Source organism: Scyliorhinus torazame, unplaced genomic scaffold, assembly GCF_047496885.1.
Source record: "Scyliorhinus torazame isolate Kashiwa2021f unplaced genomic scaffold, sScyTor2.1 scaffold_475, whole genome shotgun sequence".
NCBI lineage: Eukaryota > Metazoa > Chordata > Chondrichthyes > Carcharhiniformes > Scyliorhinidae > Scyliorhinus > Scyliorhinus torazame.
In genome coordinates, this window is record NW_027308202.1 from 49,214 (window position 1) to 63,831 (window position 14,618).

General features: G+C 52.3%; 1 protein-coding gene across 1 annotated transcript in view; it reads right to left on the bottom strand.

Annotated features, from left to right (window-relative positions):
* The window catches only part of LOC140406322 (anoctamin-5-like), a gene marked incomplete at its 3' end in the record, with an annotated part of 79,220 nt that overhangs the window by 45,622 nt on the left and 18,980 nt on the right, over positions 1-14,618 (bottom strand). Inside the window, exon 2 of the mRNA XM_072494439.1 lies at positions 4,156-4,323. Within this exon, the coding sequence (XP_072350540.1) occupies positions 4,156-4,323 (168 nt within the window). The remainder of the gene's footprint in view (positions 1-4,155; positions 4,324-14,618) is intronic.

The window sequence follows — 14,618 nt, forward strand, 5'->3', positions numbered from 1 at the left end:
TTTTGTCCCCGCAGGGAGAAGTTGGCCCACAATGGACAGGAAAGGGCCCAGACAGGCGATGGAATGCCAGACATTAGAGTCCTCACCCCCTATGAGGAATGGGCCCTGGAGAATGCAGTGGGAGGGAGCGAAAACAGCCAGCGTCGAGACAGGCTTGCGCTGCGGAGGGGAGGAACAGTGCCCACCCTGATCCCACAGGATCTCCATCTGATGGTGCCAGCCCATTAGGCCCACCTCCACCAGCCAAGAAGACACCTCAAAGGAGAGCTCGGAGAACGCCTCCATTGGAGGGGTCACAGCTGTCATCCCCACCCATCACCAGCGCAGATACACACTACTCCATGGGCGGAATTAATGGACAAGCTTCCAGGGCTCATGGATCACAATCTTGGGAGCACCGCACAGTTGCTCCCAAGTGGAGGCAGGAATGTTCAGGAGGTTCAGCAGTTGGAGGTCTGCTGGATCCAGGATCCAGCTGGGTCCCAGACAGATGTCGAGCTTCTGGACCAGGTTATCCCGGAGCTGATGCAGACGCTAGGGTGCAGCCGTGAGATTCAGAGGGGGATGTCAGAAACACTCCAGTGGGTCCATAGCCATTTAGAGGCGTGGCTATGGGCGCAGGAGATGGCACCGGCAATGCATGGTTCCGAGGCCAACACTGCTAGGATGGCTACTGCAGTGGAAAACCTGGAGCATGACATCAGCACCGTGAATCGAGGTTCCAAGGTGCTCCGTCAGTGATGGCCATGGCTGAGCACCTCAGCCGCATGTCCCCTGGGACATGTCCCTGATGCAGGTGCATCTTGCCGAGGCGCTGCGGAACATGTCCCAGTCCCGGGGAACATGTCCCAGTCTCAGGTGGACCTTCCGGCACTGCAGAGCGTGGCCGGGGCACTGTAGAGCGTGGCACAGTCAAACAGGGACATCGCTGAGGGCATTGACACCATGGTGCAGACAATGGGGAACCACTGGGACTGGCAGAGCCAGATGATGCAGAGGCCTTTGGAGCACATGCAGCTGCACCGCTGCCGCAAGGTGACCCCCAATGCCTTACAGGACGCCCCACTGGGGGCATCAAAGACTACAGCGTGCAGTGAGCAGCAGGGTGCCTCCACCTCCATGTGCATTCTTGGGACATAACTAGACATAGCAGCAGAGCATGGAAGACCAAGAAGGATTACGGAGAGGTTACTGAGGGGGAAGGGGGGCACTGGCAGTAGCTAGGGACAGTTAGGGTCACAATTGTACACCATTAAAATACGGTACACCCGAGATATGCAAAGCCTCTGTCATACTATTCAGCACTACAGGCCGGCCTGCACTTCCTTCCCAGTTTACCCTCCGCCCTCCCATGGCCCCAGCCGCCCGGCAGTGGTCTGAGATTTGCTGCCCCCCAGGCATACCACATTTGGGTGATGGGTGTGAGCATGCTGTCAGCAGACAGACAGGAGTCAGACAATGGCATAGATTCAGGAGCACCAGAGCTCACCTCAGCGGGTTAACACCTTCCTGCCTTGTATATCGCCCCGCTGACAGTGCTGACCCAGGCCCAGAGTGATGTTACTCTGGCCCCGAGAGGGTGGACCAGTGTGATATGCAAGGGGGGGGGGGGGGGGGGGGGGGGGGGGGGGGGCGTCCTCCTCCAGCAGTGCCAACTTGGAGGGCACAGCAGACCACCACAAAGCGTGCAATATTCGAGGTGGGGGAAGGGATGTACTGCAGTGCACCACCAGAGCAGTTGAGGCATCCCAAGCGGGTACCCCTTATCCCCCAGGAGCCAAACAGTCATCCTGGGGTGTCCCTCGAAGGCACCAGGAATCTCGACTTCTCCAGGATGTAGCTGTCATGCATAACCTTGAGGTGGTGGTTGCACACAAGTTGAATTGTCAAGGGACAGCATGGTGTTGCAATGGTTAGCACTGCTGCCTCAAGGCGCCGAGGACCCAGCTTCAATCCAGCCACTGTGTGTGGAGTTTGTACATTCTCCCAGTGTCTGCATGGGTCTAACCCACACAGTCCAAAAAGATGTGCAAGGTAGGTGAATTGGCCATGTTAAATTGCCCCTTGGGTGAATTGGGCATCCTGAATTCTCCCTCTGTGTACCTGAACAGGCACTGGAGTGTGGCGACTAGGGGATTTTCACAGTAACTGGTGTGTAAGACAATAATAAAAATTATTATTAATTGGGGGAAAAAAAAGAATTGAACTTGGATGATCAGGGAGTGGAACCCCTTCCTGTTAATGAAGGATACTCCAGGATTGTCCGGTGCACGCTATGACGGAGAATCCTGCTGCCCAGGCATCAAGGGGCAGTTTATATAGTCAGCTGCCCGGGCAAACGGGGTATCCTCCTCCTCCACAGTCCACAAGACCATGGCACAGGTGCTGCACCATCTCCTTGGTGACGTGGGCAGAGCCTCGTGCAGCACATGCTGTCTGACATCTCTTCAAACAACCAGTGGCACCTGTACACCTCGCTGGCCCGATGGGTAGTCGAGTCCTCAGGGTGTGGGGCAGGCTCCTGAACATGGGCTGCCACCTCAAACCTCTGTCGACGCTACTGCTGCTGCCTTCGCTGGAGTTTGGCTGCCTGGACTGCCACCACAAGGGCAGCTTCCGCAGGGCCCACAATATCATCCATAACGTGATATCTGTAAGGAATTGGAGAGGGTGAGACACCGCGATTAGGGCTTCCACCCCGGAACCCTCGAATGCCCAGAGCCTCTCCCCACCCTTAAATTTCTTGCTATCCCTCACAGTGCCATCCAAGTGGAGTTTGCACATTCTCCCTGTGTCTGCATAGTTTTCCTCCGGGTGCTCCGGTTTTGGATTTGGATTTGTTTTGTCACTAGTACCGAGTTACAGTGAAAAGTATTGCTCTGGGTACAGTCCAGACAGATCATTCCATACATGAAAAAAAACATAGGGCATACAATGTAAATATATAGACACAGGCATCAGGTGAAACCTACAGGAATGTAGCACTACTCAGTAGAGAAGGTGTGTGAAGAGATAGATCAGTGGGTCATTCAGGAATCTGGTAACAGTGGGGAAGAAGCGGTTTTTGAATGTGTTCGTGCGTGTTCTCAGGCTTCTGTATCTCCTGCCCGATGGAAGAAGTTGGAAGAGTGAGTAAGCTGGATGGGAGGAGTCTTTGATTATGTTGCCCGCTTTCCCAAGGCACCGGGTGGTGTAGATGGAGTCAATGGATGGGAGGCGGGTTCGCGTGATGGACTGGGGTGTTTGCGGCTCTCTAGTGCCTTACAGTATTGGGTTGAGCAGTTGCCATACCAGGCTGTGATGCAGCGAGATAGGATGCTTTCTGTGGTGCATCTGTAAAAAAAATGCTTTCTACGGTGCATCTGTAAAAGTTGCTAAGAGTCAATGTGGACATGCCGAATTTCCTGAGAAAGTATAGGCGCTGTTGTGCTTTCTTTGTCATAGCGTCGATGTGGGCGGACCAGGACAGATTGTTGGTGATGTGCACACCAAGGAAAAGCTGTCAACCACCTCCGCCTTGCACAATCCAAAAGGTGCAGGCTAGGTGGATTGGCTATGCTAAATTGTCATGCCCAAAAGTTAAATTGGGTTATGGGGAAGTGGACCAAGGTAGGGTGCTCTTTCAGAGGGTCAGTGCAGAAGCAATGGGCCAAATGACCTCCTTCTACATTGTAGGAGTTCTATGATCTAACCAGCTTGCTCCCATTCATGCCCGACCTGGCCACTAGATTATGCCCCTAAACTCATTTGGCCTTTGTACTCTACATCACATTTTGCACAAAGCCCTGTTAACTCATTACAGAACAATATTTAAATCCTGCATAGATTTGAGCTGTGCTTCAGACTGCCCCAAATCTACTTCATGCAGGGCTATGATGCATCTTGTGTTTTCATAAAAACGGATTAGTATGAATTTATTAGCAATAATATAAAAGGCTAACATTACATCAGAACAGCACACACAGTTATTAACATTTGTGCGTTCCAAATTAAGGTCAGTTTAAAATTACAATCTTCATCAAGAAGCAGTCTGGCTTGCGCGAGGTTCATCTACATCTGCAATTTGATCAATATGGCATTCAGATGAAAAATTTGACATTAACAATCTAAAATTTACTCCTACACCTCTTAAGAATAACAAAATTCTGTAATTACAAGTAGAGATCTGATGGCAGGGCGAAAAAACGTTGCCTGGTTTTCAATTCCTCGGAACAGATGCCTTTTGTTATGTTCATAATGTGCACTGATAAAGTTGACCTCCACTTCGGTTGCGAAACGAGTCATGAATCTTTCTAAACGGCTAGGCAATTTCACATCTACGCCCTTGAATGAAACAAAAGAGAAGTCCATTAGTGATTTGACTTCCTGTCATCTGCAAGGCATGTTTCTTTGCTGTTGTCTTCGGTGCAAAATTATGGTCAGGACTATAAATTGTTGACTTTCAATTCAACATCAGTGTGATTTAGCCACAAATAATTACAGTTCATCATGCAATAAATCAAGAAATTCATCTTTTGATCTCCACAGAGAGAATTCATTCAATAATCCACATAATAATAATTGGAATGTTGTGCCCTCTGGCTCATAAAAGATATACAACTCAAGAAGAGTTCAATCCCATATGGAAGCAAATGGAGTGGCTTGGCTATCCCCAGTAGGGGTTGTTTAGCACAGGGCTAAATCGCTGGCTTTGAAAGCAGACCAAGGCAGGCCAGCAGCACGGTTCAATTCCCGTAACAGCCTCCCCGAATAGGCGCCGGAATGTGGAGACTAGGGGCTTTTCACAGTAACTTCATTGAAGCCTACTTGTGACAATAAGCGATTTTCATTTCATTTTCATTGTCGTTTGGATATGCTGGCCTATCCATCAAAAGTACCAATTAAGATGAGCATTACAGCTTTAAAAACAGGTACACAGGTTAGTATGGGAGCTCTTTTTAAAAGCATGATGGGAAATATAGCCAAAGTATAGACATGATGGGTATAGTAATGTGGGAACTGAAGAACCATAAGCCATAATATGGAATCACCTTCACAAGATGTTAGGCAAATGTTAGGTTGTTAGAGCACAAATTGGGAGGCAATCCCAGCCTCCTAGTGAAATAATAGGGACTATTTACAGCCTGTTGACTGCTCATTTCAGTATGTAAGGCAGTACAGTGAAATATGATAACTAAAAAGTGGACAGAACAAAAGTGGACATCCAGAGAGAGCTTCCAGTCTGGAGTGCAGGTCCAATATAGATGATGAAGAACAGCAGCTGGAATTCTCCTTTTGGGAAATCATGGGCGCAATTGTCCAGATTGGTAGTGAAGGGAATTGCAGCGAGCTTCCCAGTGCTCGGCCCAGCGAGGCCGGCAACACAATTCAACATTAATTGGTCCAACGAGGCCTCACAAGCTTCTCATCACAAATGAAGGCTCGCCAGCTGATCCGCTGGCAAACCCCACCCCCCCCCAACAAGGTCGAGAAGCACTCGCTCAGCCAACTTGCATCAATGGCTTCCAGGTGACCGGCCTCAAGATTCTAAGACGATGAGCTAGGGAGACTCCTCGATGCGGTGGAGGCCAGGAGGGATGCCCTGTTCCCCCGAGGGTCCCATAGAGTCAGCCACAAGGCAGCCAGTGCTACCTGGGATGAGGTGGCAGGAGCTGTCAACTCGGGGAGTGGGGCCAGGAAGACTGGCCTGCAGTGCCGGAAAAAGGTCAACGATCTACACCGGGTAGCACGAGTGAGTAGACACCATGCCCCCCCCCCCCCCCCCCGCCCGTCAATGGAGCATCCACCCCCCAACTCCCCATGCGACCCCCAGCCCACCCTCCACACTTCCTCTCCCACCACTGTGAACCAAACATGTGGCTAATGATGCTCTGTGTCCCCTCAGGAAAAGCTTTCCCATAATCATCGGGGAAGGGCCCAATCTGCTGGAGGGGTGCCGGACTTAAGAATCCTCACCTCCTTCGAGGAGTGGGCCCTGGAGGTGACTGGGGTGACCACGGTCAGAACGGCCAGCGGAGGTTGGCGGACGGAACAGAGGTGAGGAACTACTGGGCCCCACCCAGAGGACCTGTCAGACGGGAGTAGTGATTGCCTTACTGACTGACCCATCCCTCCACTGACCACATGTCCATTCTCCCCACAGGTCCTCCAGCCGACAGCGCGGGCCCATCCCAGACAGCCCCCTCTCCCGACTCCGAAGAGAACACCTCGGAGGGGAGCTCCGTGGATGCAACCGTAGTCGCTGCACAGATGTCATCCCCACCCTCCACCAGCGCAGACACACCTCATTGGGGCATGTTAGGACACAGGCCTCTGGGGCACAATCTGGTGAGCACCACACTATTGCTGATGATGCACATCCGGTGGAGGCAGGAACCTCCAGGTGAGACAGCAATCGGAGGGGTGCTGGATCCCAGGATCCAACTGGCTTCCAGCCAGTCACTGAGCCTCTGGAACAGGGTTACCCGGAGCTGATGAAGACGATAGGGACCAATCTGGATGTTCAAAGGGGGATGAGAACATCTCTCCAGCAGATTCAGAGCCGCTTGGAGGAGCCCTAGAGGCTAAGGGTGCAGGAGATGGCGCTGGCAATGAGTGGCACCAAGGCCAACACTGCCAGGGTGGCGACCGCAGTGGAGAGCCTGACGCACAGTCAGCACCATTAGTTAAGGTGTCCAAGGCATGGCGCAGTTGGTGACAGCTATGGCTGAGGATTTCAGCAGAATGTTCGACTCGCCTGGGGGATGTCACCCAGTACCAGGCTGACTTTGATGAGGTTCTGTGGGACATGTCCCGCTCTCAGATGGGAATGATAGAGGTGCTGCAGAGCTTGATGCAGTTGCAGCTGGGCATGGCTCTGGCACTGCAGAGCATCGGGTTTGTGCAACACATTAAACACCTTTTCACAAAGCCATTATGATGCCTCTGTCACTTCCTTCTGCAATGTGGGCCAACCCCCGGGACCTTTGTCCATCTCTCCAGGTATTCCACCCCCCCCCCTCCACGGTGGCCCACCCCTGCGGAGGGTCCCCCAACGCCCACTGGGGTGGCAAGCCCAGCACCCCCAGGGTCTTTGCCTGTGAGCAAAAGATGCTACTCACCCCCTCGGCTGCCCAGTGAAGCCCTCCCGCCAGGTTCACTAATCGGTGCCAGCGTGTCCAGTTGTTGGGGAGTCTGCTGAATGATGGGAGGCTGTTAGTTATGGGGTGGCTCCCGTTCATTGTATGGAAATGGAGCTTAAATGGTGATAATTGGTTTCTCACCAGACTGCATCACACACTGTTTGGCGCCTGGAGCAGATTTCATTTTTGGTCTCTCCCGCTATTCACCAACCTCATTACGCTTAAGCGAGAGCGGACTGAGGCCGGAGAATCATGCCCCATGTATTCCCGCCGGACAGCCCATTTGGGAAACTTCAGTTTCAGAGTCTTAAGTGCTGACACCAGGACTGAATCGCGGAACTTCTACTATGACGATAAGGGTGCGACTGCCGGAGAAATTCAGGATACGCTAATGGGTCAGCCCATGTTTCACATGGAATGTGCAAGTCCAACAGATGCCAGCATCGGATTCACTGCAGTTGGGATTGGCGGTAGAGCCTGACGAGACGGAACTGCAGATAAGCCTCCACTCCCCACACGCTCATTTCCAGCCAAGATGCCGCCACCCCGAAGGGCGGCCCCGGGATTGGCAGTGCAGAGCTGGAGACACTGCTGGATGCAGTGGAGGAGATGATGCGGGAAACCCCGTTCGCCTGGGTGGGATGGAGGCTTCCACTCGCTGACGTTAACCAGACCTGGTAGCTGGGACCATGGGCATCACCACCAGGACCGGGCAGCAGTGCCAAAAGAAGCTGCACAACCTATTTCCGGCTTTAAATGGTGAATTCGAAGGCAGAGGCAATTGGGCACCGTTTCCACGTATCGGTGTATGGAGAAAAGAACCAGAAGTGCACGAAAAGACAGAAAGAAAGATAGGCAAGAGCTGTGCTGAAGCTGCAGCTGGAGACAGCATGGCCGAGGACCGGACCCCTGGTGTGTTGGCCCAGCGATCAACGGAGCAGTTGATGCAGGTCATCCAGGACGGCTTTGCCAAGCAGAGACGGGACTGCCTGGGCCCGATTAAAGAGTCGATTGATCGGCTGGAGCACAGATTGGACACCCAGGATCGGGCGATCCAGAAGGTTGAGAAGGCGCTGGCTGAGCACGAGGAGCATCAAACAGTGGTGGTGCTGGAGGTGGAGATGCTACGGGACCAGCAGAAAAGGCTTCTGGAGAAGATGGAGGACCTAGAATAGGTCCCGCCAGCAGTACTTAAAAATTGTCGGGCTCCCGGAGGGGTCTGAGGGAGCTGATGCTGGGGCATACATAGCGGGTATGTTCGAAAATCTGCTGGGGGAGGGGGCATTCTCCCGACCCTTGGGAGGTGGACACGCCATAGAGCTTGCGAGGAAGCCACGAACGGGGGGACCCTCCAAGGGCAATGGGGGTGTGATTCCACAGGTTCCTGGACAAGGAATATATTCTTCAGTGGGCCAAGCGAACGCAGAGCTGTCAGTGGGACAACAGTATCCTGCGGGTGTACCAAGACCGGAGTGTGGAGGTGGCCAGGAAAAGGGCAGGCTTCAACCAAGTTAAGTCAATCTTCTTCAAGAAACAGGTGAAGTTTGGACTGCTGTATCTGGCTCAGCTCTGGGTCACATACAAGGACCAGCATCATTATTTTGAGTCGCCCGAAGGCACGCTGGACTTCGCGAAAAGAAAGGACTGGTGGGGGGGCTGAGAACTCTCGAACGTTGATGCAACTGGTTGGCTTATATTGGGTCTCTTTTTTATTTTTTCTCTTCTGTTTAAGAAGGGGGGGGGGGGGAGAAAGGTTTTTCATTTTCGGGTTTTCTTTTTGGTGGATGTTGGCTTCGGGTTTTCTTTTTGGTGGATGTTGGCAATGTCTTTTTCTTCGATGTGCACTTTTGTGGGATGGAGATGTGCTTGTTTGGGTTTCGGTGTTTGGATTTTTAAAATTCAGCTGGGTGATTGTGTGGGGATTGTTAGAGGAGGGAATTTGTCTGTATGAGCTTGGGGGGGGGGGGGGGGGGAGAAGTGAGGGAACAATAGGTGGGAGACTTTTTGGCACCGGGGCAGGGGCCACCAAGCTAACTGGGTGAGCTAGCACACTGAAGCGCAGTTGGGGGTGTGCATATGTTTAGTTTATTGTATGGGTTAGGTTTCAGAGTGGTGTTGCTGGGAGGGGGGGGGGGTAGTTGTTCTGCTGACGAGGGAGGGACTTTGGTTGAGGGACAGAGAGGAGGTCGGTGGTGGGGGCTGCCAGGGGGCAGGCCGCAGCGCATGGGCTGGAGACGGTCCCAAGAAAGGGGATGGCTGATCGGCAGAGGGGGGGGCCACTTTGCCTCCCAACTAGGCTGATCACCTGGAATGTTCGAGGTTGAATGGGCTGGTTAAGGGGGCGTGTGTTCGCGCACCCGAGGGGGCTGAAGGCGGAAGTGATAATGCTGCAGGAGACGCACATTAAGAGTAGTGGACCAGGTTAGATTGAGGAAAGGCTGGGTCAGTCATGTCTTCCACTCGAAGTTGGATACAAAGACTAGGAGGGTTGAGATCTTGATTAATAAGCGGGTGACATTTGAGGTGGGTAGAATAGTTTCGGATGTGGGGGTCGATATCTTATGGTTAGTGGTAAGCTGGAGGGGATGAAGGTAGTGCTGGTTAATGTACATGCGCCAAACTGGGATAACGTGGAATTTATAAAGGAGGATGTTGGGAAGATACCGGACCTGGACTCGCACAAGCTGGTCATGGGAGGGGACTTTAATACAGTTATTGGTCCCGGCCTGGATCGGTCATGCTCGAGAACGGGCAAGGTGCCAGCAATGGCAAAGGAAGTGAAAGGGTTCATGGAGCAGATGGGAGGGGGTGGATCCATGGAGATTTAGGCAGCCGAGGGTGAAGGAGTTCTCCTTCTACTCCCACGTGCACAAGGAATACTCTCCAAACGATTTCTTTGTTTTGGGTAGGGCCTTGCTGGCAGGGGTGGTGGACACGGGGTACTCGGCGATCACAATCTCGGACCATGCTCCGCACTGGGTTGACCTGCAGGTGAGTAAAGATCGCAATCAGTGCCTGCAATGGAGGTTAGATGTAGGGCTATTGGCGGACGAAGCGGTGTGCGAGAGGCTGCAGAAATGCATACAGAACTACCTGTAGGTAAATGATATGGGGGAAGTCTCAGCAGCGGTGCTCTGTGAAGGGCTGAAGGCAGTGCTGAGAGGAGAGCTGATCTCGATCCGGGCTCACAGGGACAGGACGAACAGGGCAGAGATGGACCGACTGGTAAAGGAGATTCTACAAGTCGACAGGAGGTACGCGAAGACTCCAGAGATAGGGCTTTTAAAGGGAACGGCGGAGGCTACAGGCGGAGCTTGGCCCGTTAACCACAGGGAGAGCAGTGGAACAGCTCAGAAAGGCGAGGAGGGCGATCTATGAGCATGGTGAGAAGGCCAGCAGGATGCTTGCACAGCAGCTCGGAAAGAGGGAGGCAGCTAGAGAAATAGGAAAAGTTATTGACAGGGATGGCAACTTAGTTGGGGACTCGGCGGGGCGAGCAAGGCGTTCAGGGATTTCTACAGCAGGTTGTACAGGTCGGAACCCCCTGCGGGGCCGGAGGGAATGAGGGACGACCTGGAGAGGCTGACTTTCCCGAAGGTGGACAGGGAGCTGGTAGAAGCACTTGGGGGCCCCGATCGCGTTGGAAGAGATAGTGGAGGGCTTGAAGGCCATGCAGTCGGGTAAGGCCCCGGGACCGGACGGGTACCCTGTCGAGTTCAACAAAATGTTCTCCGGGATATTGGGACCAGTGCTGATGAAGGTGTTTAATGAGGCAAGGGAAAGAGGGGTTCTGCCCCAGACAATGTCACTGGCCATGGTTCCGCTTATCCTGAAACGGGACAAGAACCCGGAGCTATGTGGGTCTTACAGGCCGATTTCCCTGTTGAATGTAGACGCCAAACTGTTGGCCAAATGTGTCCTCCAGGTTTGAGGATTGTGAACCGAACGTCATTGTGGAGGATCAGACTGGGTTCGTTAAGGGCAGGCAGCTGGCGGCCAATGTAAGAAGGCTGTTAATCGTGATCATGATGCCCCCAGAAAGTAGGGAGGTGAAGGTAGTGGTTGCAATGGATGCGGAAAATGCTTTTGACTGGGTGGAGTGGGATAATTTATGGGAGGTTCTGGGGCGGTTTGGATTTGGGAGAGGCTTTATTGACTGGGTCAGGACGACTTCGGACTATTTTAGACTGCACTGGGAGACGAGACAGGCATGCCCCTCTCCCCACTGCTGTTTGCGCTGGCTATAGAGCCGCTGGCAATTGCTCTCAGGGCCTCAAGGGGCTGGCCCGGGGGGGGGGGGGGGGTGGAGCACAGAGTCTCACTGAATGTGGATGACCTGCTTCTGTACGTTTCAGATCCAATTAAGGGGATGGAAGAAATCATGGCAATTTTGGGGAATTCGCCTGGTTTTCAGGGTATAAAGCTTAATATGGGGAAGAGCGAGATGTTTGTGGTCCAGGCGAGGGGTCAGGAGAGGCAACTGGGGGAACTGCCATTCAGAGTGGTAGGGGACAGTTTCAGGTACCTGGGTATCCTAGTGGCGCAGGATTGGGACAGTCTACGTAAATTGAACTTGGTTCGGTTGATGGATCAGATGAATGATGATTTCCGGAGATGGGATGCGCTTCCGTTGTCTCTAGTAGAGTCCAAACGGTGAAAATGACAGTCCTCCCGAGATTCCTGTTTGTATTTCAATGTCTCCCCATCTTCATTCCGCAGTCCTTTTTTAAGTGGGTCAATAAAGTTATAACGGGCAAGTCCCCGTGAGGAGGGTAATGCTGGAGCAGAATCGGGGAGAGGGAGGGCTGGTGCTGCGAATTTTAGCAATTATTACTGGGTGGCTAACATAGCCATGATTAGAACATGGCTTGTGGGGTGGTCGGCATGGGAGCTTATGGAGGCGGCTTCTTGCAAGGGCACTATGATATGCAGACATGCACATAATGGAGATACAGACAGGCAGCTAATGAACACAAGAGAACAGGACATCACCAATCAGCAGGCACAACACTTGGGGGTGGTTTCCCACTATAACTGACATGAGGTACTCACATTCTGTCTCTTTCCACTGGGGACATCTACAGAGTGAGTCAGGGTGTATATACACATCACATAACACCTACAGCACATGGCTGAGAGCTAGTCTGGTTCAGTCAGACAGAGTAATCACACTTAGGTTAGCAGAGAGTCGAATTCACAGAGAACTGAGAGACGGGTTCAATAAATCAGATTGAACTAACTTCAAGGTCTGGAGTATCTTTCAATTAAAGCTGCATCCAGTTGCAGCCTGTGTTATCTCAGTGTGCTTAACATGACAGGCACAAGTTTGGGGGGCGCGCTGGTAACTGTGCCTCTGCCATTCCCGCCAGCACGGTACTCCACCAGCCCCGTGGTGGCGACGGCGGCCTTGAGTCCGGGGACAACGGAGGAGATATGTGGGAGCATCGGTCTGGTCCCCAATCTGCGATAATCACTGGTTTGCCCCGGGGAGGATGGACAGGGGGTTCCAAATATGGCGGAGAGCAGGGACTGAGAGGATGGGGGACTTGTTTATAGAGGGGAGCTTTCCAAATACGAGGGCGCTGGAGGAGAAGTTTGCATTGGCGGGAGGAAACAGATTTTGGATATCTGCAGGTGCAGGACTTTCTGCGTAGACAGGTACCAACCTTCCCACCCCTGCCGCTAAGGGGGATTCAAGACAGGGTAGTTTCCAGAGGATGGCTAGGTGAGGGGAGCGTTTCGGACATTTATAAAGGAACTTATGGGATCAGAGGAGACGCAGACCGAGGAGCTGAAGCAAAAGTGGGAGGAGGAGCTGGGGGTATTGATAGAGGAGGGCCTTTGGGCCGATGCGTTGAGTAGAGTCAACGCGACCGCAACTTGTGCCAGACTCAGCCTGATTCAATTCAAGGTCGTGCACCAGGCTCACATGACAGTGGCCCGGATGAGCAGATTCTTTGGGGTGGAAGATACAAAGAAGAAATCTACAGCACAGGAATAGGCCCTTCGGCCCTCCAAGCCCGTGCCGACCATGCTGCCCGACTAAACTACAATCTTCTACACTTCCTGGGTCCGTATCCCTCTATTCCCATCCTATTCATGTATTTGTCAAGATGCCCCTTAAATGTCACTATCGTCCCTGCTTCCACCACCTCCTCCGGTAGCGAGTTCCAGGCACCCACTACCCGCTGCGTAAAAAACTTGCCTCGTACATCTACTCTAAACCTTGCCCCTCTCACCTTAAACCTATGCCCCCTAGTAATTGACCCCTCTACCCTGGGGAAAAGCCTCTGACTATCCACTCTGTCTATGCCCCTCATAATTTTGTATACCTCTATCAGGTCGCCCCTCAACCTCCGTCGTTCCAGTAAGAACAAACAGAGTTTATTCAACCGCTCCTCATAGCTAATGCCCTCCATACCAGGCAACATTCTGGTAAATCTCTTCTTCACCCTGTCTAAAGCCTCCACATCCTTCTGGTAGTGTGGCAACCAGAATTGAACACTATACTCCAAGTATGGCCTAACTAAGGTTCTATACAGCTGCAACATGACTTGCCAATTCTTATACTCAATGCCCCGGCCAATGAAGGCAAGCATGCCGTATGCCTTCTTGACTACCTTCTCCACCTGTGTTGCCCCTTTCAATGACCTGTGGACCTGTACTCCTAGATCTCTTTGACTTTCAATACTCTTGAGGGTTCTACCATTCACTGTATATTCCCTACCTGCATTAGCCCTTCCAAAATGCATTATCTCACATTTGTCCGGATTAAACTCCATCTGCCATCTCTCCGCCCAAGTCTCCAAACAATCTAAATCCTGCTGTATCCTCAGACAGTCCTCATCGCTATCCGCAATTCCACCAACCTTTGTGTCGTCTGCAAACTTACTAATCAGACCAGTTACATTTGCCTCCAAATCATTTATATATACTACAAAGAGCAAAGGTCCCAGCACTGATCCCTGTGGAACACCACTGGTCACAACCCTCCAATTAGAAAGGTGCGCAAAATGTGTGGGAGGCCCAGCGAACCATGTCCACATGTTCTAGGCATGTCCAAAGCGGAGGGGATTTTGGCAAGGGTTTGCTTCTGTCATGCCCAAGGTATTAACAACAAGTGTGCCATTGAGTCTAGAGGTGGCAATTTTTGGGGTGTCGCAGGATCCAGGAGGAGAAAGAGGCAGACGTTCTGGCCTTTGCTTCCCTGGTAGCCCGGAGGCGGATATTACTAGCATGGAGGGACTGAAAGCCCCCAAGTCGGAGACCTGGCTATCGGACTAGATCTCTCTGTCTGGAGAAAATGAAGTTCGTCTTGGAGGGTCACTATTCAATGGAGGTGGCAACTATTCATCGACTTCTTCGCGGAGAATTAATAGTCAGCAGAGAGGGGGCGGGGAACGAGGTGGTATTTGCACTATGTACATGGTTTATATTGCTGCTGTTACACTGCCAAAAATACCTCAATAAAATGTTTATTAAAAAAAGTCATGCACA